At 39.8% G+C, this 17,600-nt stretch overlaps 1 protein-coding gene across 1 annotated transcript; it reads right to left on the reverse strand.

Annotated features, from left to right (window-relative positions):
• Nucleotides 1-6,361: 6,361 nt before the first annotated feature.
• Nucleotides 6,362-6,976, reverse strand: LOC132945557 (uncharacterized). Its single transcript, XM_061015331.1, has one exon. It carries the CDS (start codon nt 6,974-6,976, stop codon nt 6,362-6,364), a length of 615 nt encoding a protein of 204 aa, XP_060871314.1.
• Nucleotides 6,977-17,600: the final 10,624 nt, after the last annotated feature.

Here is a 17,600-nt window from a genome sequence, read left to right on the forward strand (position 1 = left end):
AACACAAAACTTCTTGGATGGGAGATTGATTGCTGCCAGGATGTTCTGTTGCAGTTTCAAGACGGCGTCATCCGTGGATATTGCTTTCCTGAAGCCGTGCTGGTTGGGCGACAGGCCACCTCTGGACGTAATGTGTTCCTCCAACCTTGCCACAAGCATTGTCTCGAACACCTTACCGACGACATTTAGAAGGCGATCGGTCTATACGAGGACGGTTCCCCTTCCGGCTTACCCGCTTTCCTCAAAAAAACCACTCGCGCTCTCTTCCATCTAACTGGAACGGCTCCATCCCTAACACACTGGTTATACAATCCAATCAGCATGGACGGACAGAGTAGGTGGACCGTGCTCAATATTCGTCCCGTTATATTGTCGAGACCCGGGGCGGTGGCTTTTCGCTGGGCTCTATGTACCGCCATGTTCACTTCCTCGATAGTAAACAGAGGGAATTCCTCACTCGCCGGAAAAATTTGGGCTTCCAGCGTGACACGTGACGGGAAGAGGACGTCGGTGATCCTCTGCACGGATCCCGTTTCCATTTTGCTGAACGCAGGGGGTCCTTGGAGCTTACGAGTGACCAACTTATATGGCTTGCCCCACACGTCCCCATCGACAGACTGGATGAGCTGCTTCCAACTGAGGGCTTTGCTGCGGGTGATTGCCATTCTAAGGTTCATCCGGGCCTCTTTGTATGCTCTCGATGCAGTCTCTAAAGTTTCTTCTTCGCGGGCAGTATTAACGACAAGGCCTTGTGTCCTGGTTCGATTGCGGAGACGGTGTAACCTAGCGCTGCACCTCGTTTTTCTCCGTCTCGCTGCGATGCAGACTCCACGTTGGGTCGCAATTTCAGGGTTCCACCAATGCACCGGAGGCTTCCCTGGGTGAATGGGTGCCCTTCTCTCTAGGGCAAAGTCACAGGCAATAGTGATCATCTCTTCGACTGCTCTCGACCGCTGATTCGCGTTTGCCGCTTCGGAGTACATCTCTGGGTCGCCTATCCACCGGTTGAGGAGTAGTCCGACTTCCATGTCTTGGGCGCTAATGCCTGCCTCAGTTCTCCAGCCCCTCGGTTTATTCTGAGTGGCGCCTTCTAAATTCCTTTCGTCTCTAATCTTAAATTCAATATATTGGTGGTCCGACGCACTCTCAGCCTCATCGCAGACACCCCAGTCCTGGATGCGACTTGTGATGTGCTCGGAGACCACTGTTATATCCACTATTGAGCCTCTGCCTCTTCCCACGAAGGTTGGTTTGGACCCCTCATTCATAACTATTAACTCCAAAGAGTCGAAGAGGCTGCTCAACTCAGATCCTGACACCAGTCACCCCATACTGCAGATCGTGCGTTAAAATCGCCCACAATCAATACTGGCACTACAGGTTCAACAGCTCTGATGGTGTCTTCAATTCTTTGCAAGAAGTCGGTAAATTCTGGCATGGTCTTGTTAGGAGACGCATAGCAGCTGACCACATGAATTCCGTTGAGTCGTGCGGCCACAAACTCAGAGTCTCTATGAATCATAGCTGCTGTGACATCGTTGCCTGCCAGCCATATAGCCCCGCTCTCCTGGTACCAGAGCTCACGAGCCATGAGCTGCAATCACTGGGAGCAGCGTGGGGATCGCTCACCAACGCGACATCCACCCTCTTTTCGGCTGCGTACTGCCGAAGTAGATCCTGAGCCATCCTGCAGTGGTTCCAGTTGCACTGGATGAAATTAACCATCAGTGCTCATCCTCCGTGCAGAGCTTACCACAGCACTTTCTTCCTGCTCAGCCGTAGCTGGCATGTTCCGCGACTTCGCGCCTCTGCAGTCTTTGATTAGGTGACCGACTTGCCGGCAGCGGAAGCATCGTTTCGCCTGGACTGTTAGTTCAGGAAACGTGGAGGCCACGTGTCCAGTGCTAGAGCACTTGAAGCACTTCGGACTTTTGGGTTCGAGAAGTTTTTCACGGCAATGACTCCAGCCGATTCTAACTGTTTTATTCTCAGCTAAACGCAGCAGCCGCAATCGGAACTTCAAGCTGTACCACCCTGCTGCCACCTATGTTGTCTCTCACCAGGACTTGGGTTTCCAAGAGACTCTCGACCGCCATTAAGACTTCTCTTGTAATGTCCTCAGGATTCATCCATTCGGGAATGCCAAGAAGGAGCACTGACGTCTTGCAGATCGGTCTACCTACCGTCGCATCCACACCGATAACTTAACGCATACGGTTAGCAAGCTTTTCGGCCTCTTCACTGTTCCCCACTTCCAGCAGTACCACTCCGGACTTCGTTTTCCGCGTCTTGATGACCTCTACACCTAGCTCTCTGAGGTTCACCTCCTGCGTCACTCGCTTCATCACACTCGCGTACGTTTCCCCTTCTCTAGGGGCACTAATCGTGATGGCTTCCATTTTCAGGGTACGCTTGCGCACCAGGGCAGCAGCGTCCCACGGTTTACGAGGGGGCCGGGTTGGTTCCCGGTTGACTAAGGCAGGGTTCGGCTTCTTCCTCCTGGCTTCCGTCCATTCGGGGTCTCCTGGATTCTCCGATTGGTCCGATAGCGTGCTCTGGGTAACCAATTTCTTCTCTGAGTCAGGCTGTGTATGCTGCGACTGCGACTGTGACTGCTGCGGTTGCTGCTGCCGTTCCTGCCGGCTAGCCTGTTGTTCATCAGGTTGGATCTGCAGACTTTGCCGCCGTTTCCGCCGCTGGTTTTTCGTACTCGTGATTTGCCGTTCTGATGGCAGTGTTGGCTGTTCCTGCTGAACCTACTGCCTCAGAGTCGTCGTCTTCTTTTTCTGCTGTTGTGACTGTTGTTGTTGCTGGTGTATCCTTTCAACTTGTTCTGCAAGTTTTCCAACCGCATCGCCCTGAGCTGCCATCATATCCCGAAGCACCTCGATGCAGGCAGGGAAACCTAACCTAACCTAACCTAGCCAAACCTAACCTAACATAACCTTTTTTTTTTTTCCTGTTAAATCGAGGACCGGAAGAGGAACCGCGTTAGCATTACTTCCACTCCGGACCACATCATTTTTGAATCACAATTACACGCTTAAGTCAGTTGCGGTGAAAAAAATCTCTCACTCGCTGACTGTCACAAACAACAATACATACAATGATATGATTTACTAATGGGGAGACTCTACTCTCCCAATGTTGCCTTCGGCTACAAACAAATTTTAAGCTTAACTACATGTTATCAAACTACGGGTTATACGTCTGGTCCGTCGGCTAGCTCTGCGGCTTGGTGGGCTCTCTCCTCGTCCTCCTTCGCTGTCATTATGTCTTCGACCATCCGATAAAACAACCGGAACGTTTCCTCCGCGTTCGTTAGGATCGCCCGCTTCTCTTCTTGGTCCACCGGTATCTGGTCGAAGGGGGGGGGGGGGGCCGCACACGATGTCGCCGATGTCAGCTGCGGTTGGACTGTGGCCCAGCTGAGTGGCCAGAGGGACCCGGAACGTGCTCCAGTAGGGGCACTCTGTGAGGGTATGCTCGGCAGTGTCCTCGTGGCTCAAGCACTGGAGACAAGTGGGGCTAGTGGCTCTGGCTCACCTGTGCAGGTATTCTTGGAAGCAGCCGTGTCCCGACAGTGCCTGTGACATGTGGTACGTCAGAGGCACTAGCGGGACCGTTCTTTCAAGCCAGCGTCCCACTGATGGGATGCACCGTCTGGTCCAGGACGCCTTCCTGGTGGCCTCCCATCTGTGCTGCCATGCCTCTATAGTTCGGGCTCTTTCTTCCCTTCTCAAGGACGCTTTGGATGGTCGTAGCGCCCCAGGATCCGTTTCGGTGGCGAGGCGGGACTGGATCCTCATCCGCTCGAGGCCGAGTAGGTCCACAGGAACCGTTGAAGCCAGTACCAGGGCGGCTTCGTCTGAGACTGAGCGGTAAGCGTGGATGGTCCTCAACGCGACCGTTCTCTGCGGGCAGATCAGGTACGCTCTGGTCCTGGCCGCGACGGTTGCTTTGCCGATCCACGTGGGTGCGGTGTACAGCAGCTGACTGTCCACCACGGTGCCGAGAAGCTTGCGTTTCCATCCGCAGGGGCCTCCGATGTTCGGCATGAGCCTGGCCAGCGCGGCTGCCGTGCGTGAGGCTTTCTTCGCCACCGTGTCAACGTGGGCCGCGAAGGTCAGGTTTTTTTCCAGGATCACCCCGAGGTATCTGATCTTCGCGTACGGTGTGATCGGGTGACCACCAATCGATAGCCTCGGGGGGACAAACGCCCGTCTCCTTGACAAGATGACCGCTTCAGTTTTCTGGTGGGCCATCTCCAACCCATGACGCGTCATCCACTCGTCTATTTTCGCGAGGACGGGGTTGACCAGGTCCTCCAACCGCTCGCCCATCACCGCCGTTCCGACGACTGCCAGATCGTCGGCAAACCCGACGAGTTGGACCACCGGGGGCACCTCCATTCTCAGCAGGGAGCTGTAGGCGACGTTCCACAGAGCCGGCCCGATTACGGATCCCTGTGGTACGCCGCACGACACTGTCCTTGATATCCTCTCGGCTCCGGTCAACAGCGTCCTGTCGGACAGCCATGACCTAAGCATCTCCACCCGGTACTTGGGCGTCCACACGCGTCTGAGAGCAGCGTCGATCACAGGCCACCTCAAGGAGTTGAAGGCGTTCTTCACGTCCAGGGTGACCAGGACGCACAGGCTCTTCTTGCGGGGGGTGGTGGCTGCCTGGGCTGCCATGTTCAGGATGCTGTTGACCGCAGACTCGGTACTGATGCCCTTGTGGAAACCAAACTGGTTGGCCGCTCTCCTGAAGCCTCCGTGCTCGTCCAGGTGGGTCTCCAGGCGTTTGAGCAGGAGTCGTTCGAGGAGTTTTCCGGTCGAGTCTAGCATGCAGATCGGTCTGTAGCTCGATGGGGCTTCCGGAGGCTTGTCTGCGCCTTTCCTTAACAGCACGAGGCGAGCCATTTTCCAGCGTGGTGGAAATGTGAGGGCGCCTAGGCAGTCATTCATTATCCTAAGTACTGCATGAGTCTGCGTGGTGACGAGGGCCCTCAAGATCTCGTTCGGGACGCCTGATGGTCCGGGAGCCTTTCCTGGCGAGAGTCTGCGGGCAGCTGCTCGGAGTTCCTCAGCCGTGAACTCGGGGACGCTCCTCTCGAATTCGGGTACGCCGGTTTCGGGGTCGAACATGCCGAACAGGTCACAGACGACCGACGAAGGCTCCAGGCTCCAGTCCGTGGCGGGAGCCGCCGGGAACAGGGAGTCCGCTATCTGGGCCTCTCTACCCCTGGAATCGGCTGCGGGGTCGCGGGTGCCAAACTTCTTCATCACCAGCCGGTACGGTCTTCCCCAGGGATCCTTGTCCACCAGTGAGCAGAGATCAGCCCAGGCCTTTGACTTGGCTGTGCGGATCGCGATCCTCAGAACTTTCTTGGCCGCGGAGTAGCTGAACCTGGCTTCCTGGACGCCCGGGTGGTCAGCACGTCTGAAGCACGCCTGGTACCGCCTTCGGAGTGCAAGAGCCGATCGGCGTAGCTCGGCAATCTCGTCGCTCCACCAGTAGACGGGACGCCTGCCTGCGGGGCCGGACCTCTTCTTCGGCATGCTAGCGTCGCAGGCGCCGAGGAGAAAATCTTTGATTTTGTCCTTCTCCGCGCTTGTTGGCCCCGGTACGGGACTCAGGCGCGTGGACGTCAGGTGGAGGCTCAGGGCGTCTGCGTCCAGCTTCTTCACCGTCCAGCCTCGGTGGGTGTCGACTTGCGGCTCCAACCGCGCTTGGTCCTGGTCAGGACTGGGTGTTTGGAAGAGCACGTAGTTGAGGTCGCTCAGAGACTCGGCTTCGGACACCGTCCAGTCCGACAGAGCTACGCCTCTGTAAAAGGTGATGTCGATGACCGAGGTGGCTGCACCGCGTCTGAACGTGGGGGCTGTGCCCGAGTTGGCCAGTAGGAGCCCTAGGCTGGAGGCAAGGTCGGAGAGCGCCGTACCCCTGGGGTTGCTGGCTCTGGAGCCCAACTCGGTGTGCCAGGCGTTGAAGTCCCCGGCCACGATCACGGACGAGTTGCCCCTGGCCCTGATGGCGTTTTCCAGGTCACCCAGCGCAGCGTTGAACTCCTGCATCGTAGCGCCCGGGTGGAAATAGCAGCTGAAGACGGTGACGTCTTGGAGGACCATCCGGGCGAACCCGTTCCCGGAGCCGCGGAGGTCGCAAATGAGGGTGGAGTGGCGGGAGATGCCCACGGCAGCCTTACTGTCGGAGCTGAAGCACCACCTGTCCTCCTGGCCGTAGTGAGTCGCTGGTTCGGAGACTAGGAGCACGGCCGCTCTCTCTTCGTCCGCCGTTTGTCCCATCAGCTGCTCCGCTGCCCAGTTCACATTTAAATTAATCTGCAGGAATTTAATCATTGGCCTGGTTTGGAACCTCCCGACATCTTTCTCGCGGTGCAGGCGCCTGAGCCTGGTTCGTGCGAAACCTTCGGGAGTCCAGCAGACTCGCAAGCGACGCAGCGGTCGTCGGCTTCGACGCAGTCCTTCATGGCGTGCCCGATGACGCCACACCTCCAGCATGCCCCGGTTCTGTCGGCAGCCTTGCAGTCCCGAGTGTTGTGGCCGAACGCATAGCAGCGAAAGCATCTGGTCGGGGCGAGGGTCCTAGGGCGCACTCGACACATGGTCCACCTGATCGGGACCCTGGTGATGGCGGAGGCCAGGTGCTTGGGCATCTCCGCCGTGGCGATCTGTTGACCGGATCGGGTGCACCATATTCGGTCGACCTTCGACGTCGGGTCGTCCTGCCCTGGGATGGCGTTGCGGAGGGCCTCCAGCACCTCCTGGCTTGTGGCTGCAGCGTCGATGTCCAGGACTTCTACCTCCACCTGTACACCGAGCTGGTGGACCTTGCCGATGGATTGTCCTAGCCTGTCTGACATGGCCGACACTAAGTTCTTAACCGCGGTGGTGGAGCTCGCCCTCTTTGGAAGCTCCAAGAGTAAGCTGCCGTCCCGCGTCTGCCTCATCGTGATGCTGGTCCCGAGTTCCTCCCTAGATAGGCCACAGTTGCGGACCGCAAGCACCGTGTCGCGGAAACTCTTGCCCTCGGCGTTTCTGACGAGGATAACTTGGGCCTTCTTCGAAAACCCCGATGGCTGTGACAAATGTGTATATATGTATGAAATATATATTATGCTGACGCGATGTTTAGCTCACACGTGTAAATAACCGACCGGGAAGCCTGGCGGTAGTCAGTTATGATAGAGTCTACAGTGAGGTAGTCGATAGAATATGGTCGGCGGTTGATAGTTGGATGGTCAAGAATGAAGAGTCATAGTCGGTGGTCGATAGAGGGACTCGAGGACTGACAACGACCTGAAGAGTACCTGCGGACGACCAGCTCAACCCACATTTGGACATCGGCACCCACGACACACCATGGCCCGATCGGTAGCCCGGAGTTATAATTTATAAGTATACATTCGATGTTGTAACTTGTAGTAAATAATAATAATACATCAATAACCGATATATATATATATATATATATATATACATTACGTTGAGTACTTGCTTCACATAAGGTAACCCCGATCCCTAGTAATAATATCACACACCGAGGTCGAGTCTCCGAGACCTCGTTAATATAAACAGATTGACACCTGAACGGATAAGAGCCCAGGTGAAGAGGAGACGTTACAGTTGGTGGAGGCGCCCGTCCCTGGAGTCCTGATTTTTTTTTGGAAATTATATTTTGTTTTTTCTCGAGAAAAATTTCGATTTTAAGGTACACCCCTTGTGTTGTGGTATTATTGTTGGGTGTCATGTGAATCTTATGTGAAGTTATTGGTCTAATAATTCTTAATAGATGTCAAATTTTATATTAAACGAAATACTAATAATCAGATTGCTAAAGTAACAAAATTAAATATTTTATTTTTAAATGAACACTTCGATTCAGAAATAAATGCAACAGAATTGATCGACATATTACAACAAATCGATGAGAATAATTTAGGAGATTTTTTTTGAAAATTTGAAATTTGGAAAGATACATTTATCGGCTAAGTTAGTTAAAAAATTTACGCTTTGCACATTATACGAGGTCGAATGTTTAAGTAAAGATGAATTTAATGCACTAACACCAATAGAAAAAAAAAATTTGAATTCATAATATCGCAGAAAACGGTATCGTGGATACTTTTGTTAGATAAATCTGAAGTAGTCGGTTTTTTTTAAAATTTTGTAACATACATTGTGAAGAATCGTCAACCCTTTTATACTTAAGGGATCTCGCGAAATCAGCAATAAAAACTTTTAGAGTTGGACTTCTTGATACCGAAGATAAAGATAATTATAACGATAATACTGCAGATCTTACCTTTAATGAAAATAAGTTATCATTAGATTTCAATAATAGCCAGAAAAATCATTGTGAAAAAAATATTAGCGAACCAGACTCACAGGTAGAATTAGAAAATAAAGGTACCGATACGGTTGGACCTAAAGACGTGGCCCAACAGTTATAAAATCTCTTAATAGACCAATCACTTTCACCAATTAAAAATACTGAGCAACCGAATAATTTAAAATTTGAATCTGCAGAGGTAAATCAAAATAATAAATTGGACGCTAGTTCAAAAATTGATAATATAATTAAATTAAATACGAAAAATAAAATGGCAAGACCTCAACAATTTGTACCTAATATTTTCAACGATTCGGGCGATGAATGCGTTTTTGAATTTTTTGAGTACTGTAACGTGGTAGCTACTGCTAATGAGTGGTCTCCGCAAATAAAACTAACTTACTTGCCATTATATTTAAAAAATTCCGCTTATAAATTATACAAGTTATTAACAATTAATAACTTATATCCGACTTTTGATGAAATAGAACAAATATTTAAGGAAAAATTTGCATCGCCGGCTAGGAATCGTATATTAAGAAACAAATAACGAAATAAAAAATTAAAATCGACAGAAACAATATCGGAGTTCTTAGCAGATATTTTATACTTAATCAGTCAAACAAATTGCACCATTCCTGAGACCGAGAAAATTGATATAATATTAGAGGCACTAACACCAGAATATTATAACACTGTAACTATTATGAATAATGACACTTTAGACAACTTGGAAATTAATTTAAAGAAAATAGAAAATTCGAAATTGATGCAAACAGATTTTCAAAATATAAGTTCTGTAGATATTGACACTCTTAGGAAAGAAAATGAATTTTTAAAATCTAAATTAAATAATATTGACAATGGTAATAGAAATTTTAACCAGAAAAAAAAAAATTAATAATAATATACATGTGAATAGTCCTAGCCCATATCACAATCTTCAAAATAATCCAAACAATGCATTCAATAATAATATGTGCAATTACGACCCATGCAATAATAACAATAATGGTTATAGTAATCAAAAACAGAATTCAAATAATTCATTTAATCTAAACAACAATTTTAATAATCAAATGTATAATGCAAATGATTCATTTATTCCAAACAATTATGTTAATAATGAAGATTATCATCCAAACAATACTTTTTATCCAAATAATAATTACACCACAAATAATGAAATTAGACCGAATCAATACAGGGTGTCCCACTGAGATCTGACAAATGAAATAACTTTTGTTCTAATTAATATTTTTTAAAAATTTCTTTTAAATATAATTCATAGACTATTGCGCTACATTTTTAGTATACATTTTTTATTTTTTATTTTTTAATACTGAAAAAAAAAACTTAAAAACTGATAAAAAAAATTTCCAAAATATCCAAAATAGCTAATTTGTAAATCTGATTTTCAGAAAAATTTATATCGTAAAAACATTTATTTAAGTCAAGTGGCTGATTTTTTACCATTTTTTTAAATATCAATATTCTTGTTAAGTAATATACGATCTAGTTTATGTTAGAAACATTATAATTTCAAAAAATATAAATCATTTTGAAATTATTTTATATGAACATTTTGAAATAGGTGCATGTTAAAATCTAACTATTTTTTTTATTGTATTTATTATAATAATAAGTTGTGTACTGGTGTATAAACTATATTAATACAATGATACCCGCAATTATTGATTAAATAATTCATGTGCTTATTACGAGAAATGTATAATACTATTTTTACCATTAATTTTAGCGTTTATACTTTTCATTTTAAATAATCCGTTGGCAGAATACGGTTATTTCAAATAATAAGAGACGCTACGGTATTGCGTAGCTTAATCGCGTTAGTTGTATTTATTAAAAACCAGTAGTTAAAACATTGTTCTTTTATCTGAAGATAGGCCATAAATTGTGTGCACAAAAGTTTATTGTCAATGGTACTAATTGGATAGATATCAATTCTGTGGTACTCGTTTTCTGAATTACCGGAAAAACATGTCATAACAGCTATATTATAAAAATAACCCATATTATTGATAAAGATTATATTGAATATAAAATTATCAATTATTATGTTTTATCAATTGGATCAAAGTATCTATCTAAGACCGTGATATCAATTATCATTTTTAAATAATAAACAGTGATAGCGGATCAATAATCCAGATTCAAAATCAACCACATTAATTATTCTTTACATTTTATAATGAAATAATTTAATTTTAATAGTTAATTATTTATTATAAAATTGTTTACATAGTAGCAATAATAACAATAACAATAATAACATAATATTTATTTTTGAAAAACATAGTTAAATTATTTTAATGTATTTTCAAAATGTCAAGCTACGCTTTATTTAATATTTATAATAGATTGTATGTAGGTACTAATATAATTTATAAAACATTTATATTATTGTTAATTATTAAAATATTATTATTATTCTACCTGTTTGTTGCAATGTATTTGCTACATTGGTAAATATAGCTCGTGAAGGTTGTCTTCGTTTTGGATATTTTTGTAAATAGCCAACATATCAGAATACTCTGCATTTCTATAAATAGCAAGCATCGTTAAATTAATTATAATATAATATAATATATTATATTATAGTTAAAATTTGAGAAAAATCTTCAAGTCAGATAGACATAGGCTGTTAGAGCCTCAATAAAAAACCCAACTAATAAATACATTACCTACAGTTTTTAAAAAAAACCTAAGTTATCGGTGGGGACAATTTTTTTTTTATGTTAAACAGGTTATAGACCGGTAGTAACTCGTCTGCCACCGCGATTACGCAATACCGCAGGCAAGTGTGAACTGTAAACACTGTTACGTCCCAACCGACGTCGATATATACATCAACGCAGAGATAGAATACGTGATGTACTAGGTATGATGAATGTTTATTTACGTAGTACAAAAATACAATGTTATAATATAAAGATAGAATATAAACTGTGAGTGGTGTTACAAACTGACTCTGAATGTCCCTAACCTTCTGAAGAGCTCTTGTCCTGGGCTTCTATATATATGATTGTGTCCTTTGGAGTGGGTGGTTGAAGTAGTGGCTAAGCTCGGTCATGAGACAGAGTTCGGGTCTCGTATTTGGTATGCTGGTCGACTCGTATCCTGCGTATGGGCGTTGGCTTTCCAGGAAAGATACGTATGTGACGGCACCTTCTATAGTTTAATTGTTTTCTCTACGATTTTGCAACGACCTCCGCATGTTATACTATACTAATTGCCTTATTAGTTATAGTGTCAAATATTATTAGAAACGTGCGGCGCGCTGTACATAGTTAATATATGATTAATTAATACGTGGGTACGTAACAACACTAAAAGCGTCTTCTATTTTTCTATTACTGCGTTTTGAAATAACTGTATTCTGCCAACGGATTATTTAAAATGAAAAGTATCAACACTAAAATTAATTGTAAAAATAGTATTATACATTTCTGGTAATAAGCACATGAATTTTATAGTTTATACACCAGTACACAACTTATTATTATAATAAATACAAAAAAAAAAAATAGTAAGATTTTAACATGCACCTATTTCAAAATGTTCATATAAAATAATTTCAAAATGATTTATATTTTTTGAAATTATAATGTTTCTAACATAAACTAGATCGTATATTACTTAACAAGAATATTGATATTTAAAAAAATGGTAAAAAATCAGCCACTTGACTTAAATAAATGTTTTTACGATATAAATTTTTCTGAAAATCAGATTTACAAATTGGCTATTTTGGATATTTTGGAAATTTTTTTTATCAGTTTTTAAGTTTTTTATTTTCAGTATTAAAAAATAAAAAATAAAAAATTTATACTAAAAATGTAGCGCAATAGTCTATGAATTATATTTAAAAGAAATTTTTAAAAAATATTAATTAGAACAAAAGTTATTTCATTTGTCAGATCTCAGTGGGACACCCTGTATATAGATCCTAATAAACACTTCCATCGAAAAAATACATATAACCTTCCAAATCATTTTAATAGTTATAATGGCTATACACAACCAAAGTGGAATGATAGGTATAAAAATATGCCTAACCAAAAAAATCAGCAATATTATAAAAATAATGTGTATAATAGTAATCAAGGTGCAAATTTTAACGAACAAAACGTAGGCCAAAATTATCAAAATCCATCGCATGCTACAAATGGTATCGTCAAAATAATGTAGCCGTAAATAACGTGATGAATCAGCACATTATCGGTCAGGTGCCTGATAATGATACACGTAATTTGAATAAAACATATTTTCTTAATAATCAAAAAAACTATTAAGGCAAGAGAGAGTGGTTAGACTCCCTCTGTGCCAGCAAAAAAATTCTAACGATAACATTTCTAGTACAACATTGTTGGAAACAATAATAGCGAAATAATATAAAAATGATGAAACCTTATTTCCAATTCCAAAACAATTAAAAAACTTAAAAATTGACGATAAGCATAATGAAATTGATATTAATAATAACACTGACATATACGATTATAATATAGATAGTTTATTCAATGAAAAAAAAGTAGCAGTCATGAGTGACCATAACATTCATCACAAATTCGCAAGTAAAAATTCAGTAACTGTTGAACAGCAAAAAAATAATGACAATACGATACAAAAATGTATAACAACGTGTAATCCGACCTCGCTTCCGGCAGCATTCGAACCAGGTCAAAGACTTGAAGTAGTAGGAAAAATTGAAAACGTAAAACATAATTTTGTAATAGACACAGGGGCCACTGCGTCTATAATTAATGCTGACAATTTACCAGTAGGAATCAATCCAAAGGCAATCGATTGCGTAAAGCTAATTACGGCAAACGGTTCCGATTTAGAACTACTTGGTATTATTAATACAGTTGTTGTGTTCGAAAATATTAAATTCCCTATTAAATGCATGGTTGTTAGGAACTTAGTTGGACCTAGCTTAATAGGTACAGACTTTTTAGAATTATATCAAGCCAAAATAAATTTTGTTAATAAACAGATAGTTTTAACAAGTGATAAAGGTTTAGTTGTTTTGGAATTCGATCAAAAACGTAGAACGTCAGATAATATTAAATTGAAAATTGAAAAAATAGTTGATGAAACTACATTAAATAAGGATACGTTTAATGACAACAAAATTGAAAAAATGGGAAATTTAATATTAATTCATCCAACGTTACGTGAAATTGTTAGATGTAGTAGTAAGTCGATTGAGGTCCCGGGAGACGGATTTTGTGCAATATATGCGTTGACAGTAATGCTGGCGTACGAAAATATTTATGTAACAGCAGAAACCATTTCCCATTTACTTGATTTAAATTTACATGAAAAACAAATTTGGTTAGACGGTGAGGACGTAGCAGCAGTAGCTGATTTTTATAATTTCAATTTAATAATCATATGCCCAAATTCCGAAAATTTTAAAAAAACTGCAGGTTTAGGGTTTTATAAACTAGGTAGGAAATTTCTAGTAGTTTTTTTTGAAAATGATCATTGGACACCAGGATGTTATGACAAGAATAATGATAATCCCGACCTAGAAATGACACAAGTTACTTTTACGCATGATTTTCGTTCTCTTCATACTTCTCGCGCTTTACTAAGGGAAAGGAAAATGTTAGAAGCAATCAAGTTACCCGAAACCGAGGTAATAAACAATGAAAACGACTTGAAACGCGCTAATTGTCCATTGACCGAAGTTCGCGAAGTAAAACACATTTTATTAAATTCAAACAATCCAAATATTCCTTGCCAAGATAGAAATATAAAACCTTATACGGCATTTCAAAAAGTCGACCAAAATCTACCTCACGACAGTAAAGATTAATACAAGAAAAAATACATTTTCGGATAGATATGAGCTAAGGTCCCCACACAATATTAAAGAAAATTAACCCAGTTACTTATTTAATCGAAATAGATAAAAACGGGAAAAAACAAGCTGAGAAAAAACATATTCAACAAATAAAAAAATATAGAGATCGATCGCAAATAGAAAACGTGTACTATTATAGTTAGAGATAATAATTAATTGAACATTTTATTATAGTTATTTATAATATGTAAAATGTAAATAGAAATCAAAACATGTTTAAGGAGTATTTTTATTCCTATACAATTTAATCAGGTATATTTAAAAATATAAGAAGACAATATGGTCTCTCACAACATATTATTTACCACGTTGTAAATAATATTACTGTCGAGTGACCACCATAATATATTTCACAACTACTTAATTTCTTAATATTGTTAAGCAATATTAACGAAGCTAAGTTGTTTGTAAAAAAAAAAAAAATGTGTGTGTTCATCACTTCATTTCCTAACGATAGATTTTAATATAATATTATAGTGTAGGTATATTGAAAACCACTGTGTGACGGGGAGTATAAGACCATTCCCCCGGGGGTTTTTACACCTTTAGCCATATTTCCCGAGGGCGGCTACTTCACGCCTTTGTGACGCGGTCGCATCTCTCCGACGGGTTAAGTTCAGTGTAGGTATATAACGTAATTTTTAACAGTTTGGCATTTTAGCTGAATAAATATAGGTTAATGAGTGAACAACATAAATATTAATTCAGCACAATTTCATTCATGGGCATATATTATAATATTATAGTAAGGATATATATATAGCGTATACATTAGCGAATGATATTATAACACACCTAGAGCGTGACTACGACAGTCAATGAACAATGTGTCATAACTATCGTTTTTAAAATTGAAATTTAATATTTAACATTAATAATATTTAATCGGCAATCTTTATACTATATTATGATTAATCATTTCGTTTTAATTTTTATAATTTAATAAATTGTAAAATGTTCGCAATAGTTACAGTTGTTCTAGCATTAAGCGTGATAATACCAGATACGTTGCAAACAGAAGAGACGATTATCGACAACTACCAAGGACACGGATCGGGTATTTATTATGAACCAATTTATAAAATGAGAGTATATTCGAGTGAATTTAACTTACTAACACAATATGTAAATATTTCCGTTTTTGTCGAGAAATTTTGAAAAAAATACATTTTTAATGTAAAAATACTGCGTTATTGAATTAACAACCAATCCAAGTTTAGCCAAAAATTGGTGCTCTACTGTTGAGTTTATTTATAGTTAACTAGTACAGTTTTGATTAATAAAAAGGTGGATAAGTGGATGTCGCTCTGCTGTACAGTAGGTTACAAGTAGGTCACTGTAATGGATGGTGTTAAATTTGAATTCAATGATATAATATCATTGTATAAGAAAAACGATTCTGAGCTAAAACGGTCAGTCAGCCTATGATTTTACCAAGTATATTTGATGATTTTATTGTGAATAAAGTAATTTATATTTAACCTATTTACGTGGAGCCTTGTTTTAAATTTTCAATCCTTAGCCATAAAAGTTAAAAATATATACATTTTTAACTACAAAATAATTATTAAATTTTAAATTTGATAAATATTGTCAAAATTTGAACTTTAAATGCTTATAAAAAAAAATTTTGCCTATGTATTTTTAATATTTTTCAACTGCTATTAGAACGATATATCAGGAGCCTTATATTAAATTTTCACGCTTTTTTACCCAACAAATAAAAATTTATTGATATTTATAGAAAAAAAAACTAAAAAAATTGAAAACTGACAATGTCCGTAAACAGCTCAAAAAGAGTCAAAATATTTTCAACATTTTATGGTGTATAGAAAATGCTAATATAAACATTCCGTGAAATTTTCAAGTATCTACAGTCATTCGTTTTTTAATTACAATAAAATAAGAAAATTGTTACATGAGAAATCGAGTAAATATCAAATGTTGTAAAAATATAAATTTCAGACGCTCATAAAAATTTTAATTTAAGTTTCTTCTAGACATTTTTTTTTTTGATAAAGGTAGACAAACTTATGAGTAATCTTATATTAAATTTTCAAATCTTAGATTCAAAAAGAAAAATTTTTATGAATTCTCATCAAAATAATTTGCTATTTTTCGTGATTTTTCAGTATTTTGTCAAAATTTGAACTTTAAATGCTTATAATTAAAAACTGTGACTAAGGATTTTTAATTTTTTTCATCTGCCTTTGAAACAATAACCTAGGAGCCTTCTATTAAATTTTCAAGCTTTTTTAATCAACAGATAAAATTTTATTGATATTTATAGAAAAAAAAAACTAAAAAAATTGAAAACTGACAATGGCCGTAAACAGCTCAAAAAGAGTCAAAATATTTTGTAAATTTTATGATGTATAGAAAACGCTAATATAAACATTCAGTCAAAATTTCATGTTCCTGCAGTCATTTGTTTTAGAGTTACACCAAAAACCAAAATCGATTTTCTCAAAACAGATTTTGCGTACAAATTCCCGTTTTTCCTTAATTTTTCATTTGTTTTTCACGTCACTTGTGAAAACTACTGGGAAATTTTTACTTTTGACCCCCCAAAGTACCAACTAGATTCACTTTCCTATCAGAAAAGTTACTATTGAAGAAAATCCAAGCACTTTTACTGTCCTAAAAGGTGATGACAGACACAAAAATAAAAAAAAATAAAAATAAAAAAAAAAACACACATCATTGTAGAATCAATACATTCATCGCTTCGCTCAGAATCTAAAATTTTCCAGTAGTTTTCAAAAGCGACGTGAAAAACAAAAGAAAAATTAAGGAAAAACGGGAATTTTTACGCAAAATCTGTTTTCGAGAAAATCGATTTTGGTTTTTGGTGTAACTCTAAAACACATTACCGTAGGGACATGAAATTTTGACTGAATGTTTATATTAGCGTTTTCTATACATCATAAAATTTACAAAATATTTTGACTCTTTTTGAGCTGTTTACGGCCATTGTCAGTTTTCAATTTTTTTAGTTTTTTTTTTCTATAAATATCAATAAAATTTTATCTGTTGAGTAAAAAAGCTTGAAAATTTAATAGAAGGCTCCTATGTTATTGTTTCAAAGGCCGATGAAAAAAATTAAAATTCCTTAGTCACAGTTTTTATTTATAAGCATTTAAAGTTCAAATTTTGACAAAATACGGAAAAATCACGAAAAATAGCAAATTATTTTGAGTTGAGAATTCATAAAAATTTTTCTTTTTAAATCTATGATTTGAAAATGTAATATAAGATTACTCATAGGTTAGTCTACCTTTGACAAAAAAAAAAATGTCTACAAGAAACTTAAATTAAATTTTTATGAGCGTCTGAAATTTATATT

The sequence above is a fragment of the Metopolophium dirhodum genome, chromosome 5, assembly GCF_019925205.1.
Source record: "Metopolophium dirhodum isolate CAU chromosome 5, ASM1992520v1, whole genome shotgun sequence".
Taxonomy (NCBI): domain Eukaryota; kingdom Metazoa; phylum Arthropoda; class Insecta; order Hemiptera; family Aphididae; genus Metopolophium; species Metopolophium dirhodum.